The 22,958-nt window shown below is 40.9% G+C and overlaps 1 protein-coding gene across 7 annotated transcripts in view; it reads right to left on the reverse strand.

Annotated features, from left to right (window-relative positions):
• AAK1 (AP2 associated kinase 1) overlaps window positions 1–22,958 on the reverse strand; it is a 139,625-nt gene that overhangs the window by 43,654 nt on the left and 73,013 nt on the right. For all 7 annotated transcript variants that reach the window (XM_081156685.1, XM_081156681.1, XM_081156684.1 and 4 more), the window contains 9 exons: window positions 22,441–22,549; window positions 20,809–20,951; window positions 11,422–11,543; window positions 9,932–10,013; window positions 9,292–9,424; window positions 6,507–6,610; window positions 4,538–4,617; window positions 2,525–2,679; window positions 1,021–1,343 (listed from right to left, as the gene is read on the reverse strand). In XM_081156685.1, coding sequence (XP_081012811.1) covers window positions 1,021–1,343; window positions 2,525–2,679; window positions 4,538–4,617; window positions 6,507–6,610; window positions 9,292–9,424; window positions 9,932–10,013; window positions 11,422–11,543; window positions 20,809–20,951; window positions 22,441–22,549 — 1,251 coding nt within the window. The remainder of the gene's footprint in view (window positions 1–1,020; window positions 1,344–2,524; window positions 2,680–4,537; window positions 4,618–6,506; window positions 6,611–9,291; window positions 9,425–9,931; window positions 10,014–11,421; window positions 11,544–20,808; window positions 20,952–22,440; window positions 22,550–22,958) is intronic.

The raw sequence follows: 22,958 nt of genomic DNA on the forward strand, positions 1-22,958 counted from the left end.
TTTCCTGCCTTTTCTGCACAAACAATACCTCAGGGTAATCAAATAGTTGATGAAGAAAATTATTCATAGATAAATTCCAGCCCTTAAATGAAGAGGAAATGCCAGAATATCACCATTTTGCCATCCCTAATGAATTAATGGACTTAGGAAATAATCAGCAATGACTGCTGATAGGGAACATCAAATAAATGGATCAGATGGACAACACCAAACCCACTGATTGATCTTAATATTATTAAGAGAGAGAACAACCAGACATTATATGCCCCTGATGTCATATAACAGAAAAACAAAGAACAATCAAACTGAATGGAATGTTAAGCAAACCTCAGGAAATTACCAGTTTACACAGGGGATGGAGAAACATATTAAACATCACCACAGGGATGCCATCAGCCAAATCCAGAATGTGGAAAATTCTACAGGACAAGTGACCCAGTTTCTTAAAAAAAAAAAAAGACAAAAGGAGGGAAAAAGAGGAAGAGGGCACCTGTGTTTAAAAAGGAACTTAAAAGATAAAAGTTATATTAATTGTTATAAAATGAATACGTTCAAAGTAAAAAAAAAAGTGAAAACAATAAGAGAAGATAATGAAAGAAAAAATATATCGCAACTAAATACAATATGTGGACTTTGGGTACTGATTCAAATAAGCCAATTTTAATTCTGAGACATGAGAAAGGGCTAAGCACTATTGGATATTGGATAAGAAATTATCTTGTTTCAGTATGATAATGGTGTTGTAGTTACGTGAGAAAAAAAAGTCCTTAAAAATCAGCTCCCTTCCTGAGGTTCCTCAGTCAGGTGAAGAATTCCCAGGGCCTAAGAAGAAGGGTGAAAGGGGAGAGTGATCCTGTGATTGCTCTGCTACGCAACACTTTGTAGTATCTCCATCTGGGAGAAGCAGTGATGTGATCATTAATGGCTCTGGCTTCCCAAGGCAGATTTCTGTACCTGGTGGGCCTTTTCACAGTGATGACTTGGATATGCAAAGCAAAAGTCAGACTCTAACCACCTTACCTGTTGAGCCTGGGTCTGCGGCTGCTGCTGCTGCTGGTAAAATGTGCCTGCTGGCTGCTGTGATGGTGGTGGGGGCTGTTGTTGTTGCTGTTGCTGTTGCTGTTGTTGCTGCTGCTGCTGCTGCTTGAGGAACAGTTGCTGCTGGTGCTGGGGTGTGGCCTGGGCCTGGGTGGGCAGACCCTGGGCGGGAGTGGAAGGTGGCTGCTGTGGGGTGGGTGGAGCCTGTGGCTGCTTAGGCTGGGATTGTGGTAGAGGTTGGCTGGGAGGGGGCTGGGTTTTTGGTTGGGAGACACTGGCTAAAAGACCAGGCTGATTGCTGGATCCTGCAATGAGAAGAAACTCCATGTAAGGGCTCAAAACTGTTCCAGACAAAAACGACTTCCCTTCTTGCCAAAGAAAGAAAGAGGAGGTGATAAGTACAGATAATCCCAAAATCCACATGCTCCTCACTGTCTCTGCACTTCGAAGTTCCTTAGTTCTTGCTAAACCGTGTGCTTCATATTTTTCAAAACAAGGTTCAATAACAAGGTTCTATACTTGCCTCCTTCAGAAAGCCTTCCTTTATTCACCATCCCATTTAGTCAATTACTCCTTCAGTCAGCATCCCAAGTATCTACAAATTCAATTAGCCTTTGATGCTACTGTATATAAACACAATCTTTTGCACTTGTTGGCATGCTGCAGAATAAAAGCATTCTTTGATGTTTTATATGTAGGTTACACAATTTCAGTCTGGATGCCTTGTAAGCAGATGGTCACCAAAAACAGCTTCCTGGTAAGGGAAGTGATGGCTAAGTTCAGTTATTTGATAATTTGGATCAATCCTCTTTATGAAACTAAACTCAGTCACCTCAATAGAAAGAGAATAGCAAAACACAGAGCAGCAACAGACACTTCAAGAGGCAGCACTGAAGAAACAGTTCCTCTAGGCAAAAAGAGGTGTGTCCTGGTCTTTAAAGGCAAAGAGAAGTATATGAAATAAAGAGGCAGGTATGGGATGAATGGACCAAGCCACAAAATCAGGGCCAAGACTAGAAAAAACAGACAACAGGCTTCAGTGGGTCCTGGTGGTCCCCTGCAGAATTCAATAGCAGACCTCCCCTTTGGCCAGACTCCTGCCGTATAGTTTCGGTGGCAGCTCACCTCTTGTGCCTCAAGGAAAACCATTATTATTCTTTTCTGTTTTAATCCTCACCTGAGGATATTTTTTTTATTGATTTTTAGAGAGAGAGGAAGGGGGGAGAGAGAAAGAGAGAGAAACATCGATGTGAGAAACATTGATCTGTTGCCTCCTGTATGAGCCCCAACTAGGGGTCGAACCTGCAGCCTTTGGTGTATGGGACAACGCTCCGCCCAACTGAGCCGCCCAGCCAGGGCGGAAGACCATTATTCTTCATGTGCCTCTGCACTCCACTCCTGAAGCAAAATCAGGCTTTCCAAGACTTCCCTATTATCCAGGGTAACAAAGAGGGGTACCAAGTTTCAAACCACCCTAGGAGCTAACCTGCAGCCTGAGGCGGGGGCTGAACAGTGGCCCGCTTTCGAGGTGTCAGGGCTGGCTGGATGGGGAGGATTCCTGGGTTCGGCTGAGTCTGCCCAGCTTTAGGCCGCTGGCGAGGTGCAATAGAAGTCTCTGTGGGGGGAATGGGGTCTGTCAATCTAGAAAAGGAAAAGAAAAAACAAAGATTCACATTCATGTGTGAGGAAATGGGGGAGGGGCAGAGTACATGATGGATTAGCTTTACCCTCCACACTCATCCAAACCTTCTAGATCTGCTTAATCAACATTTACCAGCAGGTGTTATGTGTTACTATATGTTATAAGTAAAGGTTTCATGGGTAAATAAATTTTAATATTTCAGCAGAACCTTTCATGTGTGACTATGTATAGAGAACCTCAAAGAAAACACTGTATAGAATGCAGTGTTTCTCAAATTTATTTTACCTTGGGATCCTTTTAGCTAATCCTTCCTAAATTTCCCAGAATACACTCTGGGTGATGATGTAAAGAGGGCTTTGAAGGAGGTAGCTTCAGATGTAAGGGAAACTCAAAGTTGATTAGAACTAGCTGTCAAAGTGGTCTCTCTACCATAAAAAGTATGCATATAAATTAATCCAATAAGGCGACTAAAGGAAATAAGTAAATAATTCAAGATGAAGGATTTGGGGAGTGTGACAGAAACTCCATTTCCTCCAATATACATATTTGTTTTTTCCCACAGTAATACAATATTCACCTGGGCACAGAGCCACCCAGAGTACAAATCAAATTGCGCAGCCTCTCTTGTAATCAGGTGTGGCCATGTGTCTAAGTTCTGGCCTTACATGGGATGTAAGCAGACTGTTACATGGCAGTTTCTAGAAACCTTAAGAAATAACTGGTACATGCCCTTCATCTTTCTTCTTCTTTGGTCATTCCTTGCTCCTGCTGCTTGGAACAGGGATGCTGCCATATTGGTCCATGAGGTCATGGCCCAGCCTGAGGGATGGTGGAGTGGTGAGCATGACGAAGTCTGGGGACCTGAGGGCTTTGTGAAGCAGAACTGCAAGACCAGCCCTGAATGACTTACCCCCGGACTTTGTTTACTTAAGAGAAAAAAATAAACATCTATCTTACATAAGCCACTGTAATTTTGGACTTTCTGTAACTCAGTTAAATCTAACCCAAAAAAATATGGGGAGGACAGATATTTCAAGAGACAGCATTGAAGAAACAATTCCTCTAAAAAGAGGTGTGTCTTGGTCTTTAAAGGCAAAGAGAAGTATATGAAATAAAGAAGTAGTGACCCAGGTTCCTGCCAAAAAGAGGTGTGTCTTGGTCTTTAAAGGCAAAGAGAAGTATATGAAATAAAGAAGTAGTGACCCAGGTTCTTAAAAAAAAAAAAAAGACAAAAAGAGGGGAAAAGAGGAAGAGGGCACCTATGTTTAAAAGGGGACTTAAAAGATAAAAGTTATATTAATTGTTATAAAATGAATATGTTTAAAATAAACTAAATACGATATGTGGACTTTGGATCCTGATTCAAATAAGCCAACTTTAATTCTGAGACATGAGAAAGGGCTAAGCACTATATAAGAAATTATTACCTTGTTGCTCTGACCACATTACTTTCCTAACGTGGCCAGGGCCACAGCGAGTAAAAAGGAAAGGGAGGTGGAGGATTAGGGTGCTGAAGGAGGCTAAACAAAGGCCAGGACACCCGTTTAGGACACTCCCGAGCTAGCAATATTTAAGCCTGCTGTTGCCTCATCTCTGAATGCCCCTGTGCCTATTCCCAAGCAAGGGAAACAGCTGTGGAGTTTTTTATTCACTTTCAAATGTAGATTACTGTATTTCATTATATTCTCCTTGCGCTCCTTGCGCTCCTGAAGGATAGCTTCTGCCTAGAGGAGACAGAGCTTGCTTTTTCGTGCTGTGCAGCCTATGGCCACAGCAGAAGAATCAAGAAATACAAGGCACCCTCCCCTGCTACTGAGGCAACAGAGCATAACAGGTGCTCACTAAGGCATTTCTTACCTGGCCTTTGGCTGGGTCTTCTTTGCAGCTGCCTCACTGGCTTTCACTGGCTCAGGAAGCTTTGCAGGAATAGGAGAGTTCTACAGAATTCAAAGAAAATATTTAAAAAGGACATCACAGATATATTTGTAAAAGAATAATCAGCATGATTGGGCTGATGAAAATATCTGTTGGGGTTCTTCCAGAGTGACTTCCAGACCCTGATCTCTGGTAGAGGGAAGGGAAGTTAACCAAAAGCAGATCCCACTGGACTCAGCCCCAGGCAGGAAGGTAAAGTATCTGAGAAGCGGACAGAGCAGGGCACACGTAGCATACTCCTCCACCGTCATTCTCAGTGTATGGCTAAGGCCACTGGGGCCTGATGTCAGCACCCTTCTCTCCCTAAAGTACATCTTAGAAGTGAGGTTATGAAAGGAATGGAAAGAGATGTCTGTAACCTATATTACTATTTAAGCTCTCAACTAGATATTAGAGAAGTCAGAGCTGACTAGTGTGCCCAACCAGGGTACAGTCTTCTAGTTTGAATGTGGGAAGAAAACCACAGCCACAGTGTCTGGTTGCTGAGCCAGCACCTCTTTCCAGCACATGAGGCACTACCTAGTTCACTAGCCAAGTAGAGCTCCTCTAGCTTGGATTTTGCACCATCCGTCCAACACCATCTCTCCAGGGAGCACTAGCTGTCCCTAACCACAAGACCACTGTTTACACTGCTGAGCAAGCATCAAATGACTTGAGACTTGTGAAGCTGACTTAGTAAAAACTGGTTACCAACCTGAACGCTTCCAATTATATTTCATGTTATTTAACTTTATGACTGGGAAAGTGGGATAGTAACAGAAAACACGGTCGTGTTAGGTTACTGTACAGTATCCGTTTATTCTGGGAAACATGATGTTTCATTTCCTTCACGTTTTCCAGGTAGGGGGAATTTCTACAGAAAATGTCTCCCAGCTTCTCTTTCACCCTCCCAGTGTTTCTTGCCTACGGAAGAAGATGCAACTTATTTGACCGTTAAGACTGGGAGAAAAAGGTGAGCTTGTCTGGTTCCCCTTGCTCTCCTTCCTTTAGGGAAAAGCCTGGCTCTCAGGAATCAGGTGATCGCTGCTCAGTCATGAGGCTCTAACGTTAGGGAGCCTGACTGGTCAAGCTACGTTCTCTGACTTGAGAAATAAGGCCAATATTCTGAGCTCCATCTGAATGATTCCCACATCTGATCCAAATGTGGGAATGAAAGTGGAGTGTTATTTATCAGCCCCAAAAATGACATCAGAAGTTCATTACTGGAGAAACAGGCAAGAAAATTTCAGATTAGAACTTAATAATGGCATCCATGAGTACAATATTCAAGAGAGCTGGATCACACTATGACACGAAAAATATGCCAAGACTGGAAAAAGGGTGTTTGCAAGAACTGTACTCTGAGACTGTGAGTGCAGAGTTTAGGATTACTAAGTGTAGAAAACATTCCTATGGCCTGATGTGTGTGAAGAGGGTAGAGGAAAAGGAGTGTGAGTCACAGATGGCCAACAGCAGAAGCAACAATCCAGAAAGCTCTGCTGCAATGAAGGAGAAAAGGGACAAGGGGCTTCCATTCCAGTTGGTATGCCGGCAAGTCCAGAGCCTGGTCTCAGGACCTGCCTAACAACCTCTAGGTAAATACAATAATCACAGGGCTCTTAGTGAACTGTGAAAATCAGCAAGATAATAGTTTGGTCAATCTTTACCCAAGGTGTTCAATTCAATCCCTAGGGCTTTTTTCCCCCCAGTGTAATTACCCAGTTTTATAATTAAATTCTATGGGAAAATTGGATTCTGTTTACAGAAACTACTTCCTAGTTAGTTTTGCTTGGATGAGCCCTACTACATAAAGCAAGGGAATCTACAGTCATTAAGCAGCTGATTAACACCCCAGTAATTCTAAATGACAATTCAATAATGTTTACTTTCCCTAAAAAGCACCTTTACATACCTGTACATTCGGGATTGGGCATTCTTTCTTGAGCAGTTTAAATGAGAAGTAAGAGACCTGGTAAATATCCGGCCTTTTGTCAGGGTCTGGTTCCAACATATACCCTAAGACAAACATATGTGAACTCGTTTAATAATATCCTAACAGTTGGTGCATTAGCCAGGAAGCATAATTTCTCTATTACCAAAATTTGTTGTTTTTATTTTATCTTCTCATTAAAGTCAGTGCAATTGTCTTTTTCCTCCCCTCTCAGAAAGGGAAGCTCTCACTTTCCTAAAAATTTTAATATCCACAGGAAAATAACAAAGTTTTTGAATTGTAACAAAGATATCTGAAGTTCACACTCTGTGCTCTGCACAACAGGGGCTCAAGTTCTCAATATGAAAGTTACTATATTCATGTTCTGGTACATAGGAAGTTACATGGTCTTGCTTCTGGCCTCCTAAGTTCATATGATCTTGCTAAACAAATGATTATTCTTGATAATTATAACCAAAACTTAGAGTTCATGAATTTACTTACTATTTTTTTGTTGGAGATCTAAGCTAGTTTCAAGTCTAAAAGAAATCACAAAATAACAAATACATCTCTACTTTTACCATGATCTATAGATCACTTGTCTGTTTCCAGTTGCCCTTTCTGAAACTGGAAAAATCCCGAGGGAAAAGTCTTTAAGAAGACACACAAACATACACACATACATATACAAACAACAATGCAAGGCAAATATTGCTTAAGAAATCAAGTGAATGATTTAGACACTAAGTTCAGAAAAAAATGATGAGGCTGCAGTCTTCTGAAGGCCTTGCAGAAGAGGCAGGACTTGAGCTCGTCTGTGAAGGCAGGAAAAAATTTAGTCAGTCAGGGGAAAGCAGAGAAAAAGACATTCCAGGTGAGAGAATACTCTGAGCAAAGACAGACTTGGAGAAAAGCAAAAAATGCCTTGTTACAAGGAAACAGAGAAGCCAGAGGCCAAGGCACAGATTTCCTTGTCAGAGAGCACAGGGAAATAAGGCTGGGTGGGTGGCATGGAACCAGAATACAAAGAATCTTAAATGCCATACTGAGAATCTGGACCCTACTGTGGCCATGAAGTTTACTGAACAGGCACACGATAGGGTGGCATTTTACAAGATTAATCTTGTGGTGAAGGTGTGTTGATAGATTGAAGAAAGAAGGGAGAGGCTATGGGCAATCCACTACTACAGGCATGAGCCAACAGAGTCTGTATATACTATCATGACAACGATGAGAATGGAGAGAATATAATGATAATAGGAAACGCCAAAGAAGAACTAATGTCACTTAGGAAATATTCTTTCCCCCTATCTTGCTAGGCAAATCCAAAGAAAACCTTAAATTTCAGTCATCCAGGCTTTAATGGTGACACCATTAATAGAAATTGAAGAGGGGAATTGGGAGTAAAAGCGGGGAGGAGATGGCAATAAATTTAATTTTAGACCTGTGAATTTAGGGGGACTAGAGACTAAAGAATCTTCAAAGAGTTTGTAAACTAAAATAGATCAGAGTTTAGTAAACATGTCATGTTATAGACATTCATAAAGAGGTTTTTTTCCTAATATGAATTTGCTGCACAAATGTTAAAAAGAAAAAATTTATTACCAAAATAATGCAGTCATTCTGCAATCAAATTGGGCCATTTTTCACATTCCCTTCCAATCCATTTAAATAGCTGCAATTCTAGAATAGACATAACACTTTACCTTTGAAAACAACCCAATAACCATTAAGTGCTACATTCCATTCCTTTGAACACCCTCCCTCACTTTTTTGTTAACAAATGGAAGAGGTTGATTGATAAAATTGGCACAATGGGGCAGGCAGTCACTTAAAAACTAACTATGTTAACTTGGGTAAGTTACCTATACTTTCACAGCTTTGGTTCCCTCATTTGCATAATGGGGATAATTACATTTATTGTATGAGATTTTAAGAATTAAATGAGGTATAAATGATGTACAAGTAGGCCTTCAAAAAATGTCAGATGCTCTGCCCACATTGCCTTCTATTTTTCTCCAGAGCATCCCCACCCAGGACCCAAACTGTGTTGCTCAGGGTTTATAAACCATAATGATTAAAATTTAGATGCTACATGTGTTCACTGATGTAAAAAGATAACAAAATAATCTGTTTCTTTAGTATATTAGTACAGGGGCTTATAAAAGATCACTTGATCTACCATCTGGTTAATGAACATTGATACATATGCTTACTATGGAGATGCAAAAAAGTGGGGAATTCAAAAAACAACAACATTTTAAACAAAGCATTGAGTTTAAATACTTGTTATCAAAATCCAGTGATTAACCTAAATGAGAGGAAAAACCTAGTTCCATAGAGTTATACAGTCTTAAGTATGTATTCACTCTATCCAATGCACTGCAATCATTTTAATTTGAGCCGCTTTCAGTTTCGCAAAGATGAATTTCTTATCACTTGATATGAGTCAGCTGGACTCCTCTGGTACCAGCGCTTTCATACAGACTGCAAGAGAGCAGAGCAGTACTATTTCACTCAAAGCATAGTTAGCATTTCTGCTCAGGTGGCTGGCTCAGGTGTAAAAGAGAGTTTAGATTTCTAGCAAAAAAACACACAAAAACTCAAACTCACCACTCTCACTAGATACTGTTATATTACATTTGAGTATCGACCATCATCGACTGGCTTCTTTATCTTTGCATCCAACCCACCACTCCCTTTACCCTCCAATTCACTCTTAAAGATAAGAGATAAAAATAGAAAACTAGAAACTTGAAATACTTACTAATTAAGCAGTGCATGTCTTGGGAATATCGAGAGTTATCTGGAATTGTGAAGTTTCCATCACAAATCGCCACCTGACTCTCCCCAAATGGCAAAGTGAAGTAGCATAATTTATACAATAAACATCCAAGAGCCTAAAAGAATAAAGAAAGCAGGTTGCCACTAGTGGTTCATTTACCATAACTGCAAATGGGTCTACTGAGAGAGATTGGCACCATCCACATTAACCAGCAAATATCAAAAGTATGTACTATTAACCTGTTAATAATTTGAATTTAGAACCCAAGACCACTTTTAAGCTGCTGAGTTACATTATTTCTACTATCATTACCAAATTGAGCTCCAATAAAGAACAATTATTTCAGCTGTTTTGCTCTTAAGAACTAGTAATACATATGTGACAACCATATAAAAATGGGCAGGTCACTTGAATAATTCTCACAGAGCTCTAAAGTAAATTTCTTTCACATGCTTAAAGAAGCAGTGGTTGATCACCTCGAGTTAAGAATAACCCCGAGAGGAAAGTAGACAATGATATGGCACAGTGGCCACTCTTGCTATGGCACTGTCTGGATTAAACTTGGGAGATTATAGTCAGCGCTGCTGGTATTTGAGATGTGGATAGATTAGTTGACACCTACCCAAATGTCTGCCTTCGTAGTGATGATTTTGCCACTGTACAGGTTGACCATTTCTGGTGCTCGATAGGACAGGGTTGTATATCTACAATCAAGAGATTCAATTTCTGTTAAATATAACAATGATATAATTAAAGACCATTGTTAGCAGAAATACTTTAAATATATACAGGGTGTCCCCCCAAAAATGTATACACACTTTGAATAACTATTAACCTAAAAAGAAAGAAACATCAATTGAGCTACCAGAAAAAAGTGTGTATTTTGGGGGGGATACCCTGTATACTGGAGTTCCCTAAGAGCAATCTGCAGAAGAGAGTATGAAATATTAGTGCAAATAAAATAAAAAGCTGTCTATGGTACACACCTATGGCCCTCTAGCAGCAGTCCTAATCTAAGAGCATGTGGGGACTCAGACACTATGGCATTAGATAAATTCTAAAAGCAACTTTTCTTGGGTCCTCAATAACAAAATGTTCTCCTATAAATCCCTGTTGTTTGATACTATATTTTGCTGATATGTTTTAAAAAATAGTAATCCCTTTTAATGTGGCTTGCCAGAGATAGAATACTGGCTGGGACGCTAGAGAATAGCAGAAAATGGGCCTCAGCTTGGGTGGGAGGTAGATGGATCTTCACTGCTGGATTAGGGCTAAAACAATAGTTTTCCTCTTATCTCAGGCTCAAGAAAAAAGGAACAGAAGCTAATCTTCAAAGTGAGTATCTCGATGTTACCAAGCATGTGACTTGTGCTGCTTGAGTTTCTAGAGCCCTGAGGGTACTGTGGTTTAGGTGTCCATTAGGGCCTTGGACCAAGAGTTTTCCTGCCCCAGGCTTGGTTGCCAGGGTAGTGATGCAGGAAAGGAAAGAAAGGATCAGGATACGAGTGGTATGCTAGACTGCTGACTTATCAGTAGTAGTAATAGTGAGTGTGGTTGCCTGTGAAAATCCAACACTCTGGACAACAGGAAAAATGGGTCAGGTTCTTACTGGAGTCACATAACCGAAGAAGTTTGTCCTCTTGAAAGTCAGTTACTCAATAGCTGTAGAGACTTCAATAGCCCTACTCAGCCCTCTCCTATACTGCAGGTAAGCTCCTTACGAGAAGAAAGGAATACAAAGCAATTTAGGATTCAGTAAAAGCACAGCCAACTGACTAATAATGTCATGGGTGTTGTGATCCCACTTAAAAACATCACAATATTTCTATGGTGCACCATTCTGCTTTTTAAGGGTTATGTGACATAAATCAAAATATCTACGTATAATGACCATAGGCCCATTGATATAGTGCTATAAGAGTCCTTCATTTTACTCTACTGATCAATAATTGTAAACCCCTCCACATCCTCCACTAAAAATCAAACAACTCAACTGCCAACATGATTATCTAAGAAGAGGAGCAACTGACCAGCATCATTGTCTTCCCACCCTGACCTTCTCATCCATAAGCTGCAAGCTGCTGGTTCTCCAAGAAAGAAGAAAAAGCTTACTTCTTAATCTCATCCTCTACTGCATTCACTCCTTCAGTTTGTGGATTCTGGAATTTGTTGGTGGCGCTTCCAAAGTCACACAAGACGTAGTGGCCTCGGTCATGCAAGAGGATATTTTCAACCTGAAAAACATTTCCCAACCATCCATTCCACGATGTCATTTAGTAATGTGTATGAAATTCTGGTTCTCATTCACATAAATAAAATTATTTTAGTTCTCATAATCCCATCAATGTGCACAGGAAAGCTATTCTCCTCCAAGTATATCAACAGGGGTCACCCCAAGTGGAATAAAACAAGATGCACAGTAACGGGAAAATGACAGTGGAGGGGGCAAAAAGGGGCGACTCCACATGGAGAAACAAGAGTCTCATTTTTCTATTTCCAGCCACATTTCTCACCTCTGCAGAAACAGTCCTTATACTTTCAAGCCTTTACATCTTTTGTTCTGTTCTCCTTTCAGTCTAGAATGCTCTCTATGATCCCCATCTTTACCCAACTATCAAAATCCCACTCCTCTTTCAAACTCCAGTTTAAATGTCACCTCTTCTTTGAAGCCTTACTTAGGGCCCCACCCAGACAAATATCACTCCTTTCCTCTGTTCCTTCAGTACTTTGTTCTTCCTGATATCAATTCTTTCACTTGGGCCTTGTAAATACATACATTAATTTCTTTACTACAAGAGACTAGGATTTTCAGAATTAATAAATATTTGCTATATTTTAGTTGCTTCTCAAAGTGATTAAAGGGCTATGGGCAAATGTGCAGTGCTCCTGTTAAATTATCATCCTTGTTTTTTTATAAATGAATTCTCTGGGCAGTTCTGGGTAGAAGGGGACTTACAAAGGCCAGAACCTAGTATCAAAGGATTCTGCCAGTGAAATAACAACTCCAAAACAGTGAGCACTACTGTACTCAAGACATAATTTTTGGTATAGGTGAATTTGAGAGCGCATAGGGACCTGAGCCAGGATCCCAAGAACACCAGATGGCCAGAAGAAGAAAAACAGCAGAGCTGGAGCCACCCTGCTGCCCCTCAACAGGATCCCAAGGATGTCAGATAGCCAGATAAGCCCACCACAAGAATGTCACCTGGCCCCAGAAAAGAATGTCAACAACCCCTCCACTCCCTGCTTGAAAAAAACTGCAGAATTTTATCTTTCTTCTAACCCCTTGTTTTTCCAATCCTCACGTAGAAAATTCCACTCTCTGCTCAAGGTTTACATGAGCCATTCCCTCTCGCCAATTAAAGCCTCTCCCTCAAGCTGTTGGAGGAGCAGCCTGAAACAGTGTTTCTCTCGGGACTATCTCCCTTGGGCTTGAGCATAAACTGAATAAAATCTGACTAGAAATTGTTCTGGGGCTCCCTCTCAATTTCTATCTTGAGGAGCCCAAGAACCCCAATACCAGTAACAAATTTAGTTGACTGGTATGCTAGAGGACAGATCTGGCTATGTGTGGGCAGTAAAATGGCAGCCAAAAAAATCTTGTTAAACCAGTAAGTCTGTAGTCTCCATTGTCTTTTGTCTTCAGCCTTTTGAAGACTGATTACCTTTGGAAAACAAAGGCAAGAGTAGACTATAAGCTCCTTAAAGACAAACACAGGTATCTGTAATCTTTTCTACCAGTGCCTAACATAGGGCTTGGTACAGAAAATCTTGGCTGAATAGAATTAACTAAAAAACAGAAACACACAATACTGTGTCTGTGTGTCTGTGTCTGTCAGAAGCAAGACAGGAGCCAACAAATGTCCAATCCCTACTATTACTACTAGTTATTTTAAAAATATTTGGTCAGTTATGATAGTCTCTTGTTTCTACACTTTAATTCTTATAAAAATTATATATTATAAAAATGTTTATTTTATAGTCTGTATCTGCAAATCCAATACCTAAAGTTTTTGCTGCAAACTGATTTATATATAGTCTATTGTTTCTTATTCCTACTGAGTCTCACTCATGGTGATGTTGTACAGGGTCTTGTCATTGTTTTTTGACTCATCCTCCCTGGATTCATCTGTGGGAAGCCTTTGAGGCCTGAGTATAAAGTCTATTATTCTTCCATAAAGGATAACTTGTGCGTGTGGGGCACTAATAACCTATAATCACTTTAATCTAGAACTTTGACTTTGAGATTTTTAGCCACACAGGCAGTGTGAACTATGGCCATCAACTTGAGTGGATATGCTCTGCTCTTGTGATTAAGAATTCTTAGGGGAGACTAGTTCCCCACAGACAAGGCTAGATAGGCAAATATTTCCACCATCTATAGCTTTTTTATAAAGTTCATCAGTTTAATCTAGTTATACAAAATGTAACAGTCAAACCGTCCTGAACATATACACACTTTAAGAATCTAAAATAATTCCAACAAAGCAACACTAATATTTCCAATCTAATTTAGAGATTATAAAAACAACAGCTACCATTTACTGACCTTTACTATTATGAGTACCACTGTACTCAGCATTTTACATAGATTATCTTGCTCAATCCTCACAATAACAATATAGTAATATCCCCATTTACAGATGGGAAAGTGAGACTCACAGTGATAAAGCCAGGAGGTGAAACTAGGCAATCTAAATCCCCAAGGGATAGGCAGAAAGCATGTTAGAAGCACAGCAATTACTCAAGGATCCCGCTCCACCCTCCAACCGTGGTAGGGGAGATGACTACACTCACCCGATGTACTGAATACCCTCTAAAGAACAGGGCTATCTTAGTTCTTTAGGTTGAGAAATGCCCCTATAACAGGAATCTAGTCAATGAGAACCAAGTATACAAATTCTGGTCAGGATGATTTGCTCAATGTCTCTTAAGCATGCCATTATTGCCTAGTTTGTCCTTTTATTCAATTGCTCCCTCTCCACCAGTCAAATCCCAGCCATTCTTCAGATCTTTGCTCAAGTCCTAATTCCTCAGTAAAACCTTCCAGGCTACCCTACAAAATCTACAGAACTTACTGTCTCTAGGAGGGGTCAACAAAGTAAGACCTTTATGCCAAGCCAACCTGTTTCCCATCCTCTAGTCTATGGCTGTTCTCAAGCTCCAGTAACAGAGCTGAGCAGTTGAAATAGAGACTATTTGGCTGACAAGCCTAAAATTTTACTATCTGGCCCTTGCAGAAAAGTTTGCCAACCACTGGTCTATAATTATATCTGGTCTAGTATTTTTCACACATAGGTACCTGGAGATCCCTTATACAGCATCATTCTGTAAAAGATCTTCTTTCCTGGCCTCATGTATTTTACAGGGCTCATGTGAAACCATACCTCTCCTACTAGATGTGTGCAGTCCCTTCCCAAATCAGTTTCCATACTTCTAATGCTGGAATGTATAATTTAGAAAACTGAAAAGTTAATTCACATCAAAATGCAAACAAGGTAGTTCGAAGGATCAAAATCACTGCTGGGTAGGGGGAGAACTAAGTAGACAAAGGACAAAATAAAGGCACATTGGGGTGTTCCCCCGGCCCCCTTAAAAACTAGGTTGATATATCTAGTTAGCTGCAAAGTGGCAGCACTCAGGAGTTACACTATATCCAATCTGACTCACCTCAGCTTGCCTCCCTCCCTTGCACAGATAACATTGTATAAAACTATATTTTAGGGAAACCAGTTAAATAATAAGGATGTGTACAGAAGTAGACAAGACAGCCAGAAATATCAATGCAGAGAAAGCTTATCAATACCACAGAAATATCAATGCAGGCAAAAACAATAATCCCTGCTCTGCTACTTTGCAAGGAGAATCAAATGAGATTAGGAAGGTGAACTCATTGGGCAGCGGTCTGTCCCCGTGCCTTGTCACACCTGTGACAACCTCCAAGCTCAGGCCGCCTGCTACTCTCCATCATCAGCACCGCCATCAGCACCCAAATGCTTAACACAGAGCACAGTGTGTGGCATCACCCTGGACGTGGGGTTGAGCAGACCTCGGGGGCTATTTTAGATGTCTGACCTTGGACAAATCTTTAAGGCTCTTTGGGCTTGTTTCTCATCTGCAAAGGAAAGCTGATATTTCATCACTGTTGTTACGAAGCACGTAAGAGAATGTACATGAAGGCAAACTCAGTCTCCCTACATAAATGCACCTTGTTATTGCCATTCATCTATTAGAGAAACATATTTGAACTCGTACTACGTGCCGAGGACTTTTCTAGGTTGTGGGAATAAGGCTGGGAAAACCAAAGTACATCCTCTCGTGGAGCTTAGTGTCCAACTGAGGACAATAAGGAAATAAGTGCGTGGTGGTGACAAATGTCAGGAAAACCCCCAGCAGGTCCAGTATACATCAGGTGAAGAGGGATGCTACTGTAACTAGCAGTCAGGGAAGGTCACTCTGATGAGGGAAGCAGAGACGAAAATGAAGAAGGGAGCGGCCGTGGGCCACCCGAGGGAGGCGCACTCCAAGCAGAGAGCAGCCAGCACGAAGGTCCTGAGAGGGGAGCAGGCTTGAGGTGCCTGAGGCACAGAGGAGACCATGGAGGCTAGAACAGCACTGTGCTGGTCATTGGCAGTGCAAAGAAAACTGGAAACATGGGGCTGGACACATTATGGGCCAGCGCTCCAATAGTGGGGAGATGAGATAAGGCTGGGCCCTGGAGGAGTGAAGGCCTTAGATAGTGAAACTAGTAACAGGAACAAAGGCACACAGGCAGGAGAGATAACAAAATGGCATCAGCAACTAATAGCACTTACTATGTACTAGACACTGCCCCGTGCACTTTCACTTCTAATATTTCATGAAATTCTTACAAAGTCACTTAACAGATGAGAAAACAGAGTCCATTTCTAACATACCTGAGGTCACAAGACTGGAAGAGCAGGACGTGGGCTCAGGCTGCCTGACTGCTGGGATTACACCATCACCCACTGCACTGGTGTGCATTATGCAATTAAGGAACTCGGGCAGTTCAGACTGGAGAAAGAGATGGGAGCAGAAGGAGAGAAGACCAGAGAAGCAGACAGAGGGCAAACTGAAGAAGGACACTGGGGAGCCACTCAACATTTTTAGCAGTCAGCAGCAGATGAAAAGTGTTTTAGGAAGGTTAGCATGGTGACAGATGAGGGGGGAAAAAGAAAGGAGACAACGAGGGCAGGTGCAATTGTCCAGGTGTGAGGTGAACAGAGCCAGGTCTACACTAGGGCCAGGGCAAATTAAATGAGTTAGGAAGGAAGAGAACCGACTGGATATTGACACCATCTTCTGAAAACTTCGGAGGATTTGTGTAGTGACTTTGTTTTTGGCAATGCCCCTTTTAGGCTGTAAGCCTAACGTTGGTTACCATTGCTTACAATCCTCAAGTCCTTCAGCTCTGAGAGATGACTACTGCTGACCTTACTTCCCAACCCATTGGCTTAAGAGTGTTATTAAAGTTGTCACTCTCAAACTCTGCTTATAACTTGAGCTAAAAGGTCTCGAAAGCCACCTCCTACTGACCTCTTCATCTTGACATTATTTCAAACAGATAAGGCCTTCAGACATTTCAGTCACAGGATTTATTACCACTAGAAATTCTGGAGGATTAGATTAATGTGGGTTTTCAAACCTGTGATTCTAGAAATAGGACAAAAATCTTCAGCCTATTGTACTTCATGAGATCTAAATCTCTTTTCTGATAAGACATTCGTGACTTTTTCAATCTGAATGCACTTAAGTCTTAATCCTTAAGTGCCGGGGAAAACAGCATGGTACAATACAGCAAAAGCAAACACACACAAACCAAAATGGGAGTAAAAAACCTCAGCCTCTGTTCTGGTTTGATCACTGAATTAGCTGTACAGGTCACAGTCTTTCTGGACAGAGGTCACCTGATTGGGCAAAGGAAAGGGCTGGTCTAGGTGTCCTTCCCAGGTCTACGACCCCATTATCTGTAATAATCTTTATTTTTCCTCAGAGAAATAAAAACTTTAAAATGGGGGATATAATTAATATGTTAAAATAATGTATTTGAGGAAGGATCTTCAATAAAGAACAGAACTTCTGTTACGGTTATTTTTAGAACATAAGCTGCTTAAGGACCAGGACCATTCAGTGCATCTCCTTTATGTAATTTGGAAGAAAGACCCGGCAGAACAAGAGGGGTTTTTCTTGGTTCTGCAGGTGAACAAGCAGTGCCCACTCAGGGGGGCACTGACTCAACAGGGGGGTCCACAGCTGGCCTGGCCTGTGCTCTTTCCGGTGTCCCCCTTTTATTCACAGTGGTACCTCCTCACCAAATGGAACTCCTGCTTGCAGAGAAGCAATCAGAAGACCAGCAACCAGCGCCTTCTCTGGGCAGCAGGAGAATAATGAACTTCTTGGCTCTGGCTACTACTAGGACCGCAGTGGCTGGTTCTAGCAGTGATGAGCTCAGAGTGGCCCAGGGAATGTGATAAATGACACAGCCAGGGCAAACAAGACACAGCCAAGGCCAACAAGAGGTATACGGGGACACTACTCATGCATCAGGAAGTTGGCAGCGTGGCTGGCAAATGTGACTGCCCACTGTGCACATACTAGTAGGAATCAACAAAATCTAACATGCTAATGAAAAAGCATTTAGATGGCACCAACTGTAAGATTTGGGGAGTTGTGAAAAGCTTCAATCAGAACAACCAGGAGTCAACGACTAAAAGCAACAGCAACAGGATTCCTCTAGAACAATCACAATCACAATCACAATCACAATCAATCACAACAGAGACCTCCTCCTAGGGGCCCCTATTTACATTCCCTGTTCCAAGGTAGAGGAGAAAGGGAAACGAAGTCCCCTGAACCACTACTGGCCACCTGCATCGGGCAAGATGAAGGACACTGACATGTTCATCTCTCACAGCACTTACAATTCCATGGGTACAAGTCACACTGTGAGTGCTACAGAATCCAAGTTCCAATATGAAATTGAACTCCATCTGACATGAGGAGAGAATGGGGCTCCAGAGAGGCCGGAGCGCATAGAGGCCACAGAAAAAAGTTCCCACACTCACAAGCCAGCACTGGTGTTGTCCAGCTACGCTTCTCTCCCATTTTTTTGCCCCTCATAAACTCTTCTCCAAGGCAGGCAACAGGGACAGAGGTCAGCTCCTAAAATGTTGGTACCACTGCTATTTTGAAAGATATGCCAATGGGCCTAAGGATTTCACTCATCATTAAAGGCAACAATTGAGTAAAATGTCAATATATACTCAGAGCAGTGGCCTCTAGCCTGGTCTGCAACCTGCTATGTACTGGGCCCTTAACTAACTCTCCATCCTCAAATGCCTTGCGGTTCCCTTTTCTAGGCAGCTCTCAGGTTCCGTTCTCTGCCTGAAATGTCCTTCATGCTCTCTGTGACCACCCATTTCCCACTAGTACTTCAAAATCCCACTTTTCTAGAAGATTCCAAGCACTACTTCCTTGATCTCACTATCTGATCATATGTTGAGCCACCTGATTTTCATCTATTCATCACTTCGTTCTATGAAGTTTTGTATTTCACCTATATCTATTTCAAGTCTAAATATTTAAATTATGTCCTCTCACCAATACTTTAAACATCTTGAGAGCAGGAGCCATATTATATTTGTACAGAATTATGTACTCATACTATGTTATGCTCATAATATTTACTGAGATGTAACCTCCTTTTTCTACTCAGAAAAAGGGCTGACTGCAGGCAGAGATACACTGGAGAATTTGGAGGTATATACCTGTATTCTTGAAAGCTAATTGCTTTAGTACAGAAATGCTAGTATGTATGGACCACTTCACACCCACCACAAATGGCTAAAATAAAAGACAGTAACAAATATTGGTGGGGATGTGGAGGATTTGGAGCCCTCGTATATTGTGAGAAGATGTAAAATGGTGCAGCCACTTTAGAAAACAGTTTGGCAATTAGTCAAAAAGTTAAGCATAGTTACCGTATGACTAGGCAATTCCACACCTAGGTATACACACAACAGAACTAAAAACATACGCCTACATAAACACTAGTACATGGTATTATTCATCACAGCTTTATTCATAGTAGCCAAAGTAGAAACAATTCAACTGTCTGTCAGCTAATGAATGGGTAAGTAAAATGTGATATCGCCACACAATGGAATATTCTGCCATGAAAAGGAAAGAAGTACGAATACATGCTACAACACAGATGAACCTTGAAAACATTATTCTAGGTAAAAGAAGTCAGATACAAGAGGTCATATATTGTATGAGCCCATTTACATGAAATGTCCAGAACAGGCAATAGAAAGTAGATTAGTGGTTGCCCAGGGCTAGAGCACTGGGGAATGAAGAATGATTGCTAATGGATACAGGATTTCTTTTTGTGGTAATGAAATGTTCTGAAATTAGACAGAGGGATGGTTGCACAGCCTTGTAAATATACTAAAAGCCATTGAATTGTACACTTTAAAAGAGTGGATTTTATGGTATGTGAACTATGTGTCAATTTTTTAAAAAGCTTAAATAAAAAAGCCCAAACAGAAATGCCGGTATACTGCTGAATATACAAAAGAATATACTTTAGAATATACAATAACCACTTGAGGTGCTTAATTAGATATGAATTCCTGGGCCTCCCTGAAACTACCACCAAAATTACTGCCCAATAGATTCACGTGGAACCCAGCAACCTGCATTTAACAAGCACACTAGGGGATGCTGATGTAAGTTATTAGCCCTGAAGCACATTTCTCAAAACACAGGTATAATAAAAAGAAACTGCAATTTAGAATCAAAAGAGTTGAATTCAAATTCTGATACTATTCCTTCCTAGTTATATGGCCTTAGGCAAGTCACATAACCTCTCTGCTCCTGAGTTTCCTCAACAATAAAGAGTAAAAAAGAATGTCTCCCTCCAAACAGACAGTGTACAAAAAGTGTCAAGTAGAGTACATGGCACACAGCTGATGCTCCATAAATGCTAGTGAATCCTAACCGGGTGCCAATTCCATTCAACAAACATTGTCAAGCGACTACAATATGAAAGGCCTGGTGCAAGGGGATGGTAATTAGTAGGACAAATTTTAAAAGTAATCAATCAATAGATTTTTGCAAAATAGGAAATAGACTTTAAAGACCAAGTATCATTGTTTATAAACTATTTAAATTAGATATTACTTTTCATGACCCTGGAAAAGTGAATTTGGGAGTGTATCGGGGAAAACAAAAACAATATGTGTCCAAGCATTTGATGATTATGAAGAATTTCTGAAAACTACTTAAGTAATAGAACTGATAGTGTACAGTTATATCTTTTCTTCTTTTGCATTTTCTCTCCCCAAACAGAACGCAAGCTCAGAATTTGGGACCATGTCTTAAACTTCTCTCACATCCCCCTAGTATGTACCGCATCCTTGGGGCAGACAGAGAATACTCTGTACGAACAAAGAAAGAAAGAGTGCGACCTGTTACCTTCAGGTCACGGTGAATAATAGGAGTTTTGCACTGATGGAGTCGGGCAACAGCTTCACAGGTGTCACAAAATATCTGAAGCACTTCGTTCTCTGTAAAACCTGTTTGCAGGCGCTGGTTCATCAGGTTGACCACCTGGCCTCCTAAGATGGGTGCAGAGCAAAGGAAAGATTATAAACATTCAGACTCGTCACTTACCTAAGAGAATGAATAGCTCTCCACAAAGCAGCAGTCTGGATGTAAAGGTAACAGAGCTGATCACTTGTTGAGCTGGGACTAAAACCCAGCTGTCTTGATTCCCAGCATAGGATTTGTTTTTGTAGAATCTAGTGCTTTCTGTAATGTATCAAAAAGTTTTCTTATTTTATAAAGCACCCCAGACATGAGCTGCCCTCATTATGTCTTCAAGATTAGTAGTAGAACTGGCAATATGGTCCTGCTCTAGTTGCCTAGTTATACTGTCCCTGCTGTGTACGAGACAAGGCCACAGGTTCAACTTGCCATATTTTTTAGTAAGAATCCAATTGCACAACGGCCCTCAGGAGAAGGAAGAAGACAGCTTTATAGTCTGTACTTCGGAACAGCCTGGTCTCCCTGGCTTCACTACTTGCTGCCTGGTCTATAGAAATGCTACACCAACATTTATTCTCCAGGACCAAAACCCTAATGGCTTCATTTATAAAATTAGCCGGATCCCTGGGCGCTCCTACTGCCTCATCTCTAAACATTTTACTGTTCAAAAAGGAACGGGCAGGAGGAAACAAACTATCAAGTTCAAATTTGGTAGTATTTTAAAAATCAGGTGAACAGGTATCATAGTAAAGGCTGAAATTAATGGTTAACATCACATTTTTGGGATTAGCAACATATTTAGTTTATGGACAGTATCTTAAGGCAAGGAAAATGTTAGTGGAAGTAAGGGTGATTACAAAAGAGTGAGACAGTGACCCAAGCTTCTAAGTGGCAGCTGCTTAGGCCAAAAAAAGTCAAACTTCCAAACAATGGTTGTAGGAAATGCAGTTGACTCTGAATAAATTCATGCTACAGTCTGGAATTCCCAATATAAATATTGCTTGAAACTCCATGCTTTCTACTACTTAACTCCAGCATAGTTAAAATGTAACATTCCTGGCAATTATAGCTCTGGAGCAAGGGGAGGAGGGTCATTTGCATTACACAAAAAGGATTCTTTTACCCCATAACAAGGATGGTGGTGTGAGTGGAGAACAGAACACATGAATGAGGGAGTGAGGAAGCTGAATTGTTTCTTTAGTCCATCTGGAGTTGGGCCTTTATTATGTGCCTTCATCATTTGTTTTAAAGCATCACAAAGAACACATTCATTCTCATTCTGATACATTCTCATTCATATACAAGCACCAAACCTTCCTAAACCTAAAAAAATGGAGTTTTGTATTATCCACCGCTTTGAACTGTTTGTACCACTGACCGTTGCCATTATCAGAATAACCAAGAGGCAACAGCAGACTCTGTATCTTTTAACCTCTGAGTTTTCCAATCTTTAAAACCAGAACAACATATACATTAGGGTACAGTGTAATTACTGAAGCAACCACCTGACAATACAAGTGCTAGTGAAATGAAAGCTTAAGGTATGGTTCGTATACTCACCCCTACAGAAGTCCATCAGAATGAGCACTTCCCATACATCACCACTACTCACATTGTTGATACTAGAATCAATGTAACCCACAATGTTCTTGTGTCCTGACAAGTCCCTCTGTAAAGAAAAGTTGAAATATTATCAGTTACAGACACCGACAGAGACGCAATGAGCCAATCAGTTCTCTTAGCCCAGATCATTTAAATACACAGAGACTAGGGAGCAGGGTCAAGATTCCCAGTGGTCTCTGAGATTCATGGCCAGATCTTGAACAGCAATTCTAAAAGCCTGCTAAACCATAGCATTCTCCTGAACTAAATTCTAGAACCAAATGGACACAGGGTGACTACTTGCTCACTGCATTAGTGATCCATGGAAACCAGAAGCAAAGACTCACATCTCCAGAAACACTGCAGAGGGGCTAAGAGGAGAGAAACGGTATGAACTATTTAAACATGTGAATTTTTAATTCAGAAAAGTAAAACTGATGTTTTTTTTCCTCATTGTAGGGACACAAGTGAATTCA

Source organism: Miniopterus schreibersii, assembly GCF_964146895.1.
Source record: "Miniopterus schreibersii genome assembly, chromosome: 13".
In the NCBI taxonomy this organism is placed as follows: domain Eukaryota; kingdom Metazoa; phylum Chordata; class Mammalia; order Chiroptera; family Miniopteridae; genus Miniopterus; species Miniopterus schreibersii.